The 15,602-nt window shown below is 31.6% G+C and overlaps 1 protein-coding gene across 2 annotated transcripts; it reads right to left on the reverse strand.

The window, feature by feature from the left end:
- Positions 1 to 3,640: 3,640 nt before the first annotated feature.
- LOC107873667 (protein MAK16 homolog) lies at positions 3,641 to 11,403 on the reverse strand. 2 transcript variants are annotated; one of them, XM_047396877.1, is made up of 11 exons: positions 11,234 to 11,306; positions 10,504 to 10,585; positions 8,396 to 8,475; positions 8,190 to 8,299; positions 7,494 to 7,612; positions 7,293 to 7,390; positions 5,538 to 5,625; positions 5,289 to 5,423; positions 4,899 to 5,001; positions 4,147 to 4,298; positions 3,641 to 4,001 (listed from the first exon to the last, which is right to left on the reverse strand). In XM_047396877.1, the coding sequence occupies exons 3-11, from the start codon at positions 8,455 to 8,457 to the stop codon at positions 3,957 to 3,959; spliced, it is 912 nt and encodes a 303-aa protein (XP_047252833.1). In that variant the 5' UTR covers positions 8,458 to 8,475; positions 10,504 to 10,585; positions 11,234 to 11,306; the 3' UTR covers positions 3,641 to 3,956. The 2 variants fall into 2 exon arrangements, with proteins under 2 accessions (XP_047252833.1, XP_016576088.1); XM_016720602.2 differs by lacking the exon at positions 10,504 to 10,585 and having other exon boundaries at positions 11,234 to 11,403.
- Between the last annotated feature and the right edge of the window lie 4,199 nt (positions 11,404 to 15,602).

Genomic DNA, 15,602 nt, shown 5'->3' on the forward strand with positions numbered 1-15,602 from the left:
CTTATCCAATTTTTCGATCAGAAACTTTCAACTAAAAGAGAAACACAAGAAATTATCAAAAGAGCGAATCAATGTCAATTGTTGATTATTATTCTTCATATATAATCTTTAAAGGTATGATTTAAAAGAAATAAATAAAGGCAAAAGGGATGATGATAATGATAGTAAGAAAATAAGTGAATCAAAACTAAAATAAAAAGCAAAAGTACAATATAAGAATTTGTTTCGTATAAATTTTGATCCAAAATATTACTTAAATAGAATTATAAAGAATATTTTTTATGTAATGCAAAATTCTATTTTTAGAAGTACTAAATATTACCTAGATTAAATAATCAAAATCAACAAATATATGTTATTAAATCCTAAAACTCATGCGTACGAACAATAAATTAAATTTATTATATTTATAAAGTTTTTCTTTTATAAATCATATAATTAAATATAAAATTTTCCACCTTATTTTTTTTACGTGCACAACGATTTCTTCCTTTTTTAACTTTGACTTGTCCTACAATTTTATTCATAATATTCTACTTATTCTTCTTTATAATTTTAAATTCTGAAGTACTAGAAGTTTTTAGTTTATCAGGATTCTTTCTATGAGGGTGTTTGGATAAGATTAAAATCTGGTCAAACTATATTTTAATCACTTTTTTAGCTTTTTTAGGTGTTTGGTAAAATTAAAAAGAGCTTAAAAAAAGCTAAAAGTGAATTAAAAAAAGCAAAAATTGAGAAGCTAAATATCCCCAACTTTTTACTTTTTAGATTAAATTTTTTTAAGGTTTGACAAAACATTTGTCTTTTTATCCCTTATATTTTCTTCTAATTCCAACAATAGCCTAAGCTTTGTAGCCCTTATTGATTTTTCTTTCTTTTTCTTTTTGCCGTTTTTTTTTTTTCATCTTTTTCCTCCAGTTTTCTCTTCATCTTTCTCCTTTATTTTCAGAGAATCCATCATTACATAAGAAAACACTCAAAAAATTTATTGTCAAATCGAGCTTGTGGTAAGTTCTTCTCTATCCGTTCATATAAAATCTCTGCATGTTATTTAAATTTTAAAAATTAATTCTTTTTAATAGTTTGTTTCATTCCTAAATTTTTTCTGTTGTTTACAAGCTTGCAATATTACAATATAATACTATATTTATATAAAAAATATCTTAAAATTTTTATTTTTTAATATTTAAAAATAAAAAAGTAACTTATATTTATAAATTGACCTGGCATAATCACTTTACGTTGAAAGTGTGTTTAAATAGAAATTATTTTTGAAGTATTAGAATTAAAAATCATAAATAATTCACGTTATTAAGTGTTAACAGCTTTAAGGATATTTAAGTCATTTTTACAACAAAAAAGTGATTGAAAACACTTGTTTACCAAACACATCAACAATTTTTTTTTCAGTTTCAGCACTTCTGTCCAAACACTTATCTGCTTAATTTAAAAGCACTTATGCTAAGCTTTTAATCACTTAAGCTAAAAAGTAATTTTTTTAATCCTATCCAAACGGGCTCTATATATTTTAGGAGTTATTAAATTCTTTTCACATATTTTAAGAGTCTTTAATCTAATTAAATAATAAATTGAGGAAAATAGTAAAAAGACGTTTTTATCTATTGCAGAGACTTCTAATGAAGAGAAAAAGGTTCAAACGTCATTTTAAGGCTCTTCACACTTTTAATATAGTATAGATATAGATACAATATTCGAACTTTTTTATACATAAAATATTAATTATAATCTACTTTTAAAATACTTTTTCAACTAGTTTTAGTAATTTTCAATAATTTGAAAGTAGATGTAAATATATATTTAAATTTGGGTCTTTAAGTTGTAATATTTGTCCATTAATTGCTAATTAAATGATCCAAAACCCAATATAAACTTAAAACCTAAACTTTTCACTCTTCATCTAACTTTTTAGTCTTCGCTCCTCATTTTTTCATAATTATGATTTTTCAGTAGCACATGAGTGAAAACATATTTGATCTAGTTTTCGATCACAATATAATTGTAAAAACTAAATATTATTTAAAAAAACCGAAAAAATCGACTAAAACCTAAATCGAAAATATCAATTTTATGTTGGTTTGATTTGGTTTATAGTTTTAATAAACCGACATGATTGATTTTTTTTTTTTTAATAAAAAACTAACCAACCCGACCGATATACACCCCTACCTGTTACAGATACCTCAGCATCCTAAAATGGCATGGAAGAAACTGATATTGCAACCTTACCTCCAACCAAGTCACAAATTCAATTTTTGGTTAGCTGTGCATAGAGGGTTAGCAACAGTAAATAAACTACTCAAGATAGGTATACAAGTTCCCAAAACTTGTGTATTCTGTGGAGCAGCTGATGAACTTTTTGACCACTTCTTCTTTGAATGCAACTTCACAAAGAACGTGTGGGGTAGATTGCTCTGTTGGCTGGGGATTACAAGAAGTATAGGAAGCTGGAATGTTGAGATAGAATGGTTGATAACAGGGGTGAACTTGAAATCTGGCCACTGGGAAATTCTTGTAGCTGCTTTTGTTATGATGATATATGGCATTTGGAGAGCAAGAAATACCCTTAGATTTCAGAACGGGACCTGTTCGAGCGACAAGATATGTAATTACAAAGAGAGCAAATGTGACCAGATGGACGAAGCACCAAGCAAAGCTAAATTTTTATCCTTGAATATATAGAGATAGGTGCATCTGTGTAATTTGGTTTAAACTGTATGTATTTGAGTAGATCATAGGTGGTGAGAGTGATTGGTCAGCAATCATACTAGTTTTGTAAAGACCTATTTTTTGGTGGAATGGAAATCATGGTTACTGAAAAAAAAAAAAAAAAAAAAAAAAATTTAACTAACAATCAAATATCTATATTTAAAAAAATATATATGTATATTACAAAAATACCCTTTATATTTATGTTGGAAAAGATGAGGAAATTTTTTTTTTAGGGACAATTGTGTTTTTAATCATGCTAATGCATGCATTAGATTAATTGCATTACTAATATCATGAATTTTGAAGTATTAGTAATACACACCTCAATATACAATAGAGTGTATAATTAATGTCTTGTATTAATTATATATAGACTAAAAGATATATACCAAACAAGGCACTAATAATACACAAGACTAACGCATGCATTATTATTCTTTTTAGTACACTTTATCAAACAACCCATAAAGGGGATATAAATGTCATCACAAAATTTAGTATAGTCGATACTTTACTTGCAGTGTGTAATAGATGATTTGACTAATTAATCAAAATGCATCCAAATTAAATCGCACTCTATCGTGATACTTAGTTTTATATTCTTTCACAAATATAATTTTAGTTATACAACTTCTTTTGCGAAAGATAGAAAAAATAATATCAAAAAAAGTGTAAATAATTGTTTAGTGTAGTTCAATTATAGTATGGATTTGATGTAATATTGTATTCCCTTGTTTCATTGATAACCTCTCTACCTCACCTTTGCAAAGATAAAATTTGCATACACTCTACCGCTCCTAAACTCCACTTTATGAGCCTATACTCAGTATGTTGTTATTGTTGAAAAGTTCCTACATTTTTTTTTTTTCTAATCAACTTATGAGTAAACAAAAAAGAAACATTTCCGCAATTACAACATCAAAACTAGTTAAAGACTTAACTAATAGTGAGCATAAGCACAATAATAATCCAAGTTGATTATGGGCCTAGCCAAATCAATAGATTTGACACGTCTTTTTTCTCTATTTTCCACTCGAACACAAGCAATTACCACCAAATTTGCTCTTACAAGATCAAAAATTTAGTAAGACTTCCTTCGCTCATATGTCCATTTTGTTCTAGCAAGCGAAGTCGAGATGCATACTCTGAGACACAAACTAGCATCTATTCGCGACACAGTTGTTACCAATCGAATCTTGTTGCTGCGCCACTTAAAAAGGAAGCTCTCATTGTACTGTTGTCTGTCTTGCACCTGTATAGTCGTGCTCAACCTAGGAGATAATAACAGAAAAGGTGATTTTTCAGGACAAAGACAAGACTTGAGCGTGCAGCCCAGTGCCCTAAACTCCTAGGAAGGGCCGGACCACAAGGGTCAATTGTACGTTAGGAAACATATTATGTGTTGGTAATTTTTACCTCCACGAGCACCTTAGCTTTTTTCTTTGATTTGGCATTTGGATCATCTTTGTCGGCTTTTCTTCTAGCTAAAGCAGAATCTTTTCTACCGCTTTTCCGATGAACAGTAACAGCCTCTTCATCGTCATCATCATTGTCTTCACCGTCAATTCCTAATGGAAAGATTCCCACAAACAAGTATACATATAAAGCATAGACAGGGATTAACATTAGCAGGCCAGCTTTAGTTAAGAGACACAAGAATCTGATCGACAACTAATTCACAATTATGGATTTCATAATTCAGTCCCAACAATGGACATGAATAAATGCTTCAGCCTTGAGATAAAATGTGTGGTATATCAGCCACAAATAAACCAAAAGGATGAACCGTGACTTCCACATTATGTTGCTCAGACTCTTCAAAATTGTTGTTGTACCCATCTTGGATCATCAACAAAATGCTCTACTTCTGGAGGATTTGACATTTTTGAAGAGTCCGAGCAACATAGTTTCTACTTCGAAAGTAGAAAACTATATCCAGCCCATCTAGTACTCTTTTTCAACCTCAACCAAGTATAGTCAAAACGTCTACAAAACATCACAAGAATACAAATGCATATTCCTTAACATGGTGCTTAGGTAAAACCAATGGGGACTGTGATTTGCGTCCTGACTGAAAGGATGATGTGTCATTATATTAGTACACTAATAAAACAGTGAGAAGGGAGGACAGGATGAGAGAAGGAGAGCACATCCATCAAGAACTTTACCCGTATCCAAGCCACTGTCTCTGATTCCAAGACCATCAAAATCTTCCATATCATCTTCCTCTTCAAGATCTTCATAGCCTTCAACATATTCCACTTCATATTCCTGCTTATTTCAGTCATAAAAAGAAGGATGAATAGACTGACTCATCTCATCGTATCTAAGAGTAGGTGTGGATAGCTTTTTGCAGGGAAACTTGCAAGTACAGCGGGGGAAGTCAAAGTTAACCAATTTCCCTAGTTTTTTCCAGAGGAGAGTAAGCCCACGCTCCGAGCTGAGTCACACCCCCCTAAACCCCAAGAAACAAAAGGCGGAGGGGAGTACCAACCCCCCAAAAAAAGGGAAAACTAGAAATATTTATGAGAAAACATCACAAGGTTTTTAATCAAGACCTCCTCATCTTCTTCTTCGTTAGCCTCTTGCATTGCTTCCCTATCAAGAATCTCTTGATACTTCTGCTCGGGATAATTATATATATCACCATACACTCCTTTCGAAAGGCGTTCTAGAAGTTCCTTCTCAATACTCTGCAGAATACAAATGGTATGAACTGTAAAGGAAATAAAGATGACCAACCAAATAGGAAGAAGACAACTAAGTTACCGTGAAGAGGAAAGAAAGAATTACAAGCATAAACTTACTTTATCGAGAAGAGCTGCTTTTTCAGCCTTTTCTTGTCGACGAGATTCTCTCTTTGTTTCTTTCCTTGGTGTAGTCATTATCTTCTCCCTACACACACAAATTAAAACATATTACTAGCTAGTGCAGGAAAATGTGTTACAGTCAAACATTCATAAGCAAAGATTTATTTCCTAAAGGGAGGAACCAAATTGGAAGTAAACAAATCTCTTCTCGAAAGAGTTGGGAGAAGAATTTATGACTGTTTGAGCTCAAAACACAACTGATACAATTACAGTTTTTGGGGTTAAAACAAGCTTTTTTGTAAGCATTAGTTTGAATTATGAGAAAATGGAATACTCTCCTACCATCACCTAATTGCTATGGGAGATTGAGCCCCCCCCTAAACAAGTTTGACACTACGAAACTGTTAAAAAGTTCATCGGCTAAGTTGCTCGGACTCGGGTGCGGGTGTCCGATACGGGTACGGATCTAGAGGTCAGATCCTTCACTGTCTAAATTTAAAGATTCGGGGATATGGATCTAGGGATGGATACGGGTGCGGGATTCGGCGAAAAATAATTTAAATATCTAAAAATAGAGTTATAAAACATAAATTTTAAGACATTATGTGGAAAACTTAAGGAGAAAATATTTTTCAAGAAGAAAATCCTAAAAGGAGATAAAAAGAAAAGCAATAACATAGAAATTTCTATATACAAGGTATTCCATTTTTCTTCAATTTCACCTTAGCTTTTATTTTGATTATAGAATTTCTTAAATTGTCTGGACTTTCCCAGTCAAATTTGGTCAAAGTACCCAAAATCGGTTGACCATTTCGGGTACGGATCCCACACCCACACCCATGTCGTGTCGACACAGGTGTGGCACCGAAAGTGAAGAGTCCGAGTAACTTAGTTCATCAGCATATCAAATAATGATCGGGAGAACAAAGTGCTATTACAGCTGACGCACTTATGTAGTACATAATCTGGAAGTGAAGGAACAAAAGAATACTCATGCCTTTGCCAGCAGCAATGACTGCCAATATTATCATAGAGGAAGGTTACTTGAAGTCTTTAACTATCTAACTCAAATTAAATGATGGAGAGGCTCAAATTAAATGATGGAGAGGAGTCCCTGCAAAAAGCAACAACTATGCAATTCCAAGAAACTTATTATAGCAGATTCTTTCACTGATGATTAGCTGCATATGCAGGGACTGAATTAGAACCTAATACATTTACCGTGGGTAAAAATTGTAGCCAAACTTCTCTAACTGGATAAGCTGGGATAATTAAAATTTGGCATAAACTAGGGTATGTCCTAACCCAATATCGCATCCCATTGGTATAGTTATTGAAGATGTAACAAATAAAGGCTCTTATGGACCAACACACCTCCTTTCTCTCCTGAATGAGCAAATATTAAACTCTGAACTTATCATGCCTAGACGTTCATATAACTACAAGTTTACTTGGACCGCATTTTAGCCACTCCTAATCTTTTCTCATTAAACAAGCCAGGAGATTACTTGTTTTATATTCATTCTTCTGGAAGAAGGGTGAGAGGAGGTGACACAGGATGAAGAGGCAGATTGATAAAACAAACAAGAATCTACAACTTTCAAGCATGCACCTTTAATCTCCTATATAGTAATGCTCACGTCCGTAAAAAGAGTAAGTTTAAGACGATATATCACCAAGCATTTATATATATAAAAATGTCTAGGAGAAAATTTCAACTGTAAACCAGTTTTCTTAGAAGGGAGGTCAAACCTTGTTTTCAAAGCAAGCTTCCTCATTCTTATTCGCATCTGAGTCATTTTTGTTAATCGCTGTTTTGCCTTGTGCACAAGAAACTTCGGCCAGTACATCTGTGGTAGTTGCGAGACAGAGTGAGGAAGGAGGAGGGAAGTTATTGCTTTGAAGAACAATAAGCATACTGGTGTAAGTAAAAAAACTAGTTAGTTTCATTACCAAATTTTTATCAATGATTTCAAGAGCCTTTTCGTAATTTCTTGGCAATTTAATTCGTTCCCAAAGTTTGTTTGGCATGTGAGCCCTTTCTATTGTTTTCATGTACAAATAGAATACTCCTGCATAGCGCCAAAAAAGTCAAGTAAATAAGCAATGACACCAACTAGAGTTCATCAGAGGATCGAAAAGAAAATTTTAGTCCCTCCAATATTCACTAAAAATATACAAACTAATTGAAGAAAACTACAGAACCAGAAAGAAGCAGTCCTGGTGAACCCTTCAACGAAACAAGATTAGATTCATTAGACAGCTTCCTATAAATAGCAGAACATTCATATTAAGCATATCCCATCAACAAAAAGTTCAAGTTAACCTCATGATTCATAACTCAAAACTCAGAAGAAAATAATAAATAATCTAAGTGCATGGTAATTCCTGTTGCATCAAGTTAATCATTAATGATATCACATAAAATACTGTTCTTATTACAGCTAGCACGCCTTTAATTCATATCCTGTATGTCTTAGGATTCCAATGACAACCATTTTCTTATTTTTACTTGCCTTTTCTTACTCCTTTTTTTCCTGTAACTTGAAAAAGCAGCTACCTTCTTGTGTTTTTTTTAATATAAAGTAAAGCTATAGCATCTTTATATCATACACAAGAATTACACGAAAATAAGCCGCAAATCAGTACCATCATGATCCCGAATGGTGGCGTACCGGCTATTAGCCAGAGGACATGAGCTACGGTTGCAAATCCCAGTTACATTATACTGGTTTCGACAAAATATCCCAGTCTCAATCCTGTAAATATTGCAACAAGAAGAAAATCAAATAAACACCTTATGCCAAAGAGATGGTATATGAAATGTAACTCAAGATTTATTAAAAAAAACTCACTTGGCCATGAAGCTGCAATGCTTGTGTCTGATAACTTGCCATATGACCTCATCGTGTTGCATCTTTTATCACTTCTAGACCTGGTCAGAGACAAATTCAAACTCAAAATACTAACAGAGGACAAATTCAAACCCAGTTTCTTTAGTAGTATATGACAAGCTTAACTTTTCCTTCTTAGGAAATACTTGCAAGTTGAAGTCAGCAATACTAACTAAAAGAATACCTTATTTAACAAGTGAAAATAACTCAATGCATTGAAATTGATAGAACTGGTCACTTAGCACACCACTGTTTTATTATACAATTTTTTTTTTTATTGTCAACCAACCAATCATGACCTTCCTAAAAATTTGACTTTCAATTTAGCTTTTGATTAATGAAACAAAAGAAATTTGTAAGACACTGAAAACGTACCAGCGTTAACAAAATTCAAAACCAAAAAGCGCAAAAAAGCTCCAAGGTCCGTTGGAGCTTTACGAGCAAATAAAGCATGGGCTTTAATGAAAAAGGGTGCAAAGAGAGAAACAATACAAATACATATATTTAGTCCAAACTAATCATCCCAAGCATCCACGGCAAATATATGAACAAAGAAATTGAAAAATGAAATATCAATTGTTTAGTGTCGCCTCTTTAGAAGTAGGGATGGCATGAGGCAGGGCAGGGTGGGTGCGGGCCAATCCTGCATAAACCCACAAAGATTTCGTCCCTCTAATTTACTATTTTTTAATCATAAGAACATACCATAATCAATCATACATAAGCGAAAAATGGCTCTATCTATGATTATTGCGTCAAGTATAAACTTTCCTAATCTCTTCTAAAAAACTCCTATTAAAAAAAACCTCTCTTTTTATTTTCCTTTGCTCAAATTGAATCAGAGACTAAAGTACAACCAAACATAATAACAGATTTGAAAACAAACTGTTTCTTTTTTTAGAAATGATATGAAAACAAATTATGTCTAAAACAACAACCTTCTCAGGAGGACATAAGCATCAGCTTCCAAATAACAAAGACACAATAATAACTACAGCAGAAGAAACTAGGCAATGATTCCATACTATTCATGCCCACAGGTCTATCATCTCATTTAACATCAAAAAATCACACACACACACTTATTTAAAAATATTAGCAACAACAACATACCCAGTGTAATCCCACAACGTGGGGTATGGGGAGGGTAAAGTGTACGCAGTCCATACTCCATACCACTACCTCAAATGAAGTAGAGATGATGTTTCCGATAGATCCCCGCTCAGAACAAACACCAACATAACAAACAAAAAACATAAAAATACACAACAAAATGATACAAGAAAACAAAACACCCACAGATTAATACAATAAACTATCTATCCGAAATCACCAACAACACCAAACCACCACAAATAAGAAACTACAAGACAAATGCATAATACTATGACTACAGGCACAACTACACACAAAGCACTCCTCCCTGTTAGTAAGGACGCACTCCTACCCACAAACCCTCTACCCTAATTTGCGTCCTCCACACTTTCCTATCAAGGGTCATGTCCCCATAAGCTGCAACCGCTTCATGTCATGCCTAATCACCTCCTATCCTTAAAAATATTAGCACAACGACAAATACATTCAAGAATCACTCTTCAATAACAACCGCTAATCACTAGGCTCTCAACATAAGTATTTGTTTCCACAACCAAAAATTCACCACAGCAGCAGCAACAACAACAACATACCCAATGTATTCCCCCAAAGTGCGGTCTGGGGAGGCAGAATGTACGAAATCCATACCATTACCTCAGATGAAATTTAACAAAATAAAGAAACTTTTGAATCTGGTGATCTTAAACTAAAGATACTAGAATGTACTTTAATCTTAACAGTACTCAATATCGACTGGATTTGACCCTTTTTTTCAATAGATTATACTTAGACAAGTTCAATTCAGAATTCGATACAAGGCGTTATGCTTTATTCAATACAAGTTCAATTCAGAATTCGATACAAGGCGTTATGCTTTATTCAATGTGCAATTCAGCAGAATATTGAAAAAGAGAAACAGTAGGAATGGAATTAAGCATAAACTAAACAGCTTTACTAGCTTAATCAGCTCTTACTTGTAATCCTCAGTCAGCTCAATCGAGAATCCAGCGACCGGACACTGGATTCTGCTTGGACGCCAGTACAGTGAGTTGGAAGCTAAGGAAGATAGCACAACAACTAAAGTGTCGCCGACGAGGGTTCACAATGAAAAATACCTCTACTAGTGACCGTAAAAAATATTTCAATAATTTTATGAAATTTGTATGAATATTTTATTTTTTATTATCAGATAACTCTGTGTGTCCAATAAAGCTAGAACTGATTCAACCCAATTTTATTGACTCACTAAGCCACATCATTGAGTATTGAAATTTATATAAATATTATTACACAACAACATACCCAGTGGGGTCTTGGGGTCTGGGGATGGTAAGTGCATGCAGTCCATACCACTACCTCATAGCAATATATATAGAGAGAGAACTAAATAACTGAAATAAAGAACAATCCTTAAAAACAAAACTAAAATTAACTTCAATCAAAATGCTTCCTTGGTTTTCCTAATATTTTTTTCTCCTTTGTAATAATCCTAACACAAAGAAAAAGTGGCAAAAAATGGCGGAAAAAACTCCATTCAAATCACTTACAAATTAACACAAAAAATGGGGAAAAAACTCACATTCAAAGGATTTACAAATTAATACAAAAAAAAAATTATCACTTTCACTGGGGAAAAAAATCGAAACTATGAAAAAACATTGAATTGAAAAAATTACAGAAATATATGTATATAAAAAATCTTACCAGTTATGTGACAATTGGATTTGGCGTTTGATTTGTTGCAGAGAGAAAATTGGAAGGGAAAATAGGTAAACCTAATTTGTTGAGATGGTTAACCTAAGGGGGAAATAAACGGGTATTGGGCTGAAACACTTGGGCTTAAAGGTATTGGGCTAAAACTTTAGAAATTGGGTACTTTGGGCTTAAAGGGTCATAATGGGCTTTACTAAAATTTTCTTTTAGGTTGTATTGTACTAAAGAAGTTAACGAAAAATAACATAAATATACACCTTAAATTATCATATTTACATAAATTTTCATGCTTACAAAGTAATTACAAAAATCTCAACTAATTATATATCTTTGTTGGATATATCGGGAGCTAATTATGTATATCGGCAAACCCAAAATTGAAAAAAATGTACCGGGAGATAATTGTGTATCTTTATAAAGGAAAAAAATATATGTTCATTGAATATATTATGTATCTCGACAGAACCAAAATTGAAAAAATAATATATCGGGAGCTGATTATGTATATTTACAAATGAAAAAATGTATTTTCATTGAATATATTAGAAGCTAATTATATATGGATAAATCCAAAATTGAATTTTTCAGTAATTATGCAAAATATTGGGATTTATGTTGTTTGACCAAAAATTTTAGGAACGGGTACTTTGGGCCTAAAGGTAATAATGGGCTTTGCTAAATTTCTCTTTTAGGTTTAGTGTTGTACTAAAGAAGTTAAACGAAATAGCAGTATCTGGAAGTTTTAAAATAATAGTATATAGTAGACGTTTGATCATGAATCGAAATTGGAGATATTTTTGAATTGTTATAAGAGATGTTCAAATATAATTTTAAATTATATTTGAAATTTTTATGATCAAACACTACAATTTTCATTAAAGAGAAATTTTTTTTCTGAAAAAAGTGAAAATCTCATGGCCAAACGGGCTCATAATATTTAGTTGGAAAACTTTTGAAAATAGCGATAGTTTGGACTCTAATTATCAAACACAATGATGATTTGAATAATTATGAATCGTTACAATAGTTTTCGAAATTTACTATGTATCATTGATACAACAAGATTTGAAATTTGGTGTTGTATTAGTGATACAGAGCAAATTGTTGTATCACTTATACGAAGTCAATTTCATAAACTATTGTATCACTAATATAGAACAAACTTCAAAGACATTACGTCGTTAATACAAGATGAATTTAACTAAGAAACTCTTAATACGTTTGATAATTTATTTTACTCTCACACTTTATTTGCTTTCACATTTGATGGGTCATGATCAAATTCATCCAAGTCGTCGCCTTCGATATAAAAATTTCAAATATTGAATCCGCCCTCAACATAAATCCAATAATGCAACAATTTGACTTTCAATCATCCAAAATACTATTGTATTGTAAAAAAGTCCACATACAAAAAGAAAACAAAAGTGACAACCCTAAGTCAACTACTTACAATAACTTTATTGTGTTATTTGCAACTTGTAAAAAAATGTCTCCCCATCATAAACCAATTTTAATTAATACTGAATTTCTATATATTTATACAACAAAATTGTTAGAAATAAATGAATAAGTTGCAATATTAAAATTCACATGGGCAAGATATGTGTTAACCTATTGAAGTTTATATGTATATTTTTCTTAAAGAGTTAATCAAGGAAGAAGAGAAAATAACTAAATATAACAAATATCAAGAGAACATCAAACACCTTTTTTAAGAGGGCAACAAAGCTTAAACAAGTTTTATTTTTACAGTTGGATCAAGAGATTATTTTGTTGCTTGGTTGTCAATAAATAAGATTTCTCAATATAAATACAAGACTTATGAAAAAGTTATTTATTTATGACAGCCTACTTTCACCACCCTAGATTCACCCTACTACCTATCATTTTTCTTGAAGAAAAATCTTGAAGTAACTAGTAAAGTTGTTTTCATGTGATTAAAAAGTCACGAGTTTAAACCTTGAAAACAGTCTTTGGCAGCAAGGGCGGTTCCAGGATTCAGGGGCGGCTCCAGAATTCAAGGGCGGCTCAAGCAAATCCGTAGTCTAAGGCCGAAATCGAACGAAGGCCTTACGTTTTTTAAGAAAAAATAATTATTTTTATAAAGTCTATTTTTAAAATTATATAATCGATTTCTTCTAATAATTTCTTTTAATTAATAATAGAGTCAATGCATTAATTTCTTGACACATAGTATTCTGGACTAGATATATCAAACTCCATCTAAAAATTTTTATATAAAAAATTTATTTTTTCTATAATAAGTATTTCATATATTTTTAAAAATTTATAATTACTTAAAAAAATGAGGCCCTCAAATTTTGGGGGCCTTAGGCGATCGCTTTTTTTCCCAAAAGGTTGAGCCGTCCTTGTCAGGATTTGAAGGTTGTGGGTGCTCACTGCCAAAGCCCAAACACCCACCACTTTTGTCTATGAGTATTAACAATACATCATAACCGATTTTAATGTATTTTCTATATAAATATATAAAAATTTTACCGTGGTCAGTGGGTGCTCAAGTGCCTGAAAAAGACTACATGCATCCGCCCCTGTTTGACAGAAATACAAGGTAAGGTTGCGTATAATATATTCTTGTGGTGGGGTCCTTCTCCGAACCTTACGCATAGCGGAAGTTTTAGTATACTGAGTTGCCTTTTTTATCAATATTAACACATAACAGTTCCTCCAAAATAATCATACTTAATACAGTATAATGATTGGTCGTTCAGGGCCTAACTGTGCCTACTATTTTTTTTAATTATGTTGTGAAAACTTATTAAAAAAGAGAGTAGCTGTGGGTAAAAACTTACACGCACTCGGTGTATACACCAAATCAATATTCTTTATCATGGTTAAGTAATTAAATTAAGTAGAATACATGTTAATTTATTATGATTAAGTAACATAAACTTTACATTCAAACACATGACATGCATGTATTGGCTTATTATATACCCGAATGCGTATAAGTTTTAACCGTTGTTGTGTATGGGTGGCCACCCTTTTCTTGTAAATTTTCCCATTTTTTCTTTGCACTTTCTGTGTATAGACATTTTCAAGAACTTGTTTAACAAACTCTTGTTTGTTTGACTAATAAAAAATACTTGCTAGACAAGTCTTTTCTCTTTAAATTCTTTTTTTTAAGAAAAAAATACTTAGTATTTATTGGAATGTGGATCAAATGGTCAAAGGCCCTATCATTTTTCCAAAACCACAACGCTATATGTGTATGCTAATTCCCTCTTAGTTTGGAACCATAATAAAATTTACTAGAAGGACAGAATTAAATAGCTTTAATTTAATTTTATTATTTACGATAATATGACAATATATTCAATTAATATATATATAAATAATTAACTAAAATTCTGTATAACAAAAAAAGAAGAAGCTATGATCCAAGAGTTTAATTTTGGAATTGGTAATCTAAAACAAGTCTTAAGCATTTGTATCACAATAAATTATCTCATTAACGTCAAAATGGAAAATTAAAATTTTAAATATTTCTATGAAAAGAAAAGACGAGGTGTTTATAGACATATTATTTTTAAAAATGAACCGTAACTTGAATAAAATATGTATTGTTAATATATTTTAATGAAGGAATTTGAATTTATCCTGCGATAACCAAAAAAAAAGAGAGAGATATATTACTTCAAAATCAATCACAAGTGTCATTGAAAATGTGAAAACGAAAATAATTAAAATATTATAATATGTTATCTTGGTTTGTAATTTTGACAAGCGTTTTTTAAAAAGATGATTTTATAGTCAAAACTCGAACTTAAGAGTATTACTTAAAGAATCATTTGATATAATGTATAAGGGATAAATAGTTTCAGAATAAAATGAAGGATTATTTTATTTTATGTTTAGTTGAAGATATAAGGAATGACTAATCCTAAAATTAATTATCTTAGAATAACTTTTTCCCAATGAAACGATACCTAAAAGTGTAGATAAATCTTTAACTCTACCATAATTCTTATAGGTTATAATACATTAAACTACATTAATAGCATATATAACTTTACTTACTCTAAATTAACGATTCATGGGACCTACGAACCGTCGGTTTCCTATAGAAGAAAGGAATGGAGTTGGAATATTCAGATAATGGGCCCACATACTTTGCAGGGTAGATGAGTCAAATTTCGGCTTTTATATAATACACGGTTATGAGTTTATTTGGTCCACGTTTGGGCCCACATTAACCATGAAAAGTTATTTTCAAACACTTTTTCTTTTTTTCTACCAAAGTGGCATTTTTTTTTGACACTTTCTATTCTCTTGTTTCCTATAAGGGAACAAATTTTATTAGTTGTTGTGATATGAACGTAATTCGAATCCGGAATCA

Source organism: Capsicum annuum, chromosome 1 (genome assembly GCF_002878395.1).
Source record: "Capsicum annuum cultivar UCD-10X-F1 chromosome 1, UCD10Xv1.1, whole genome shotgun sequence".
In the NCBI taxonomy this organism is placed as follows: Eukaryota; Viridiplantae; Streptophyta; class Magnoliopsida; order Solanales; family Solanaceae; genus Capsicum; species Capsicum annuum.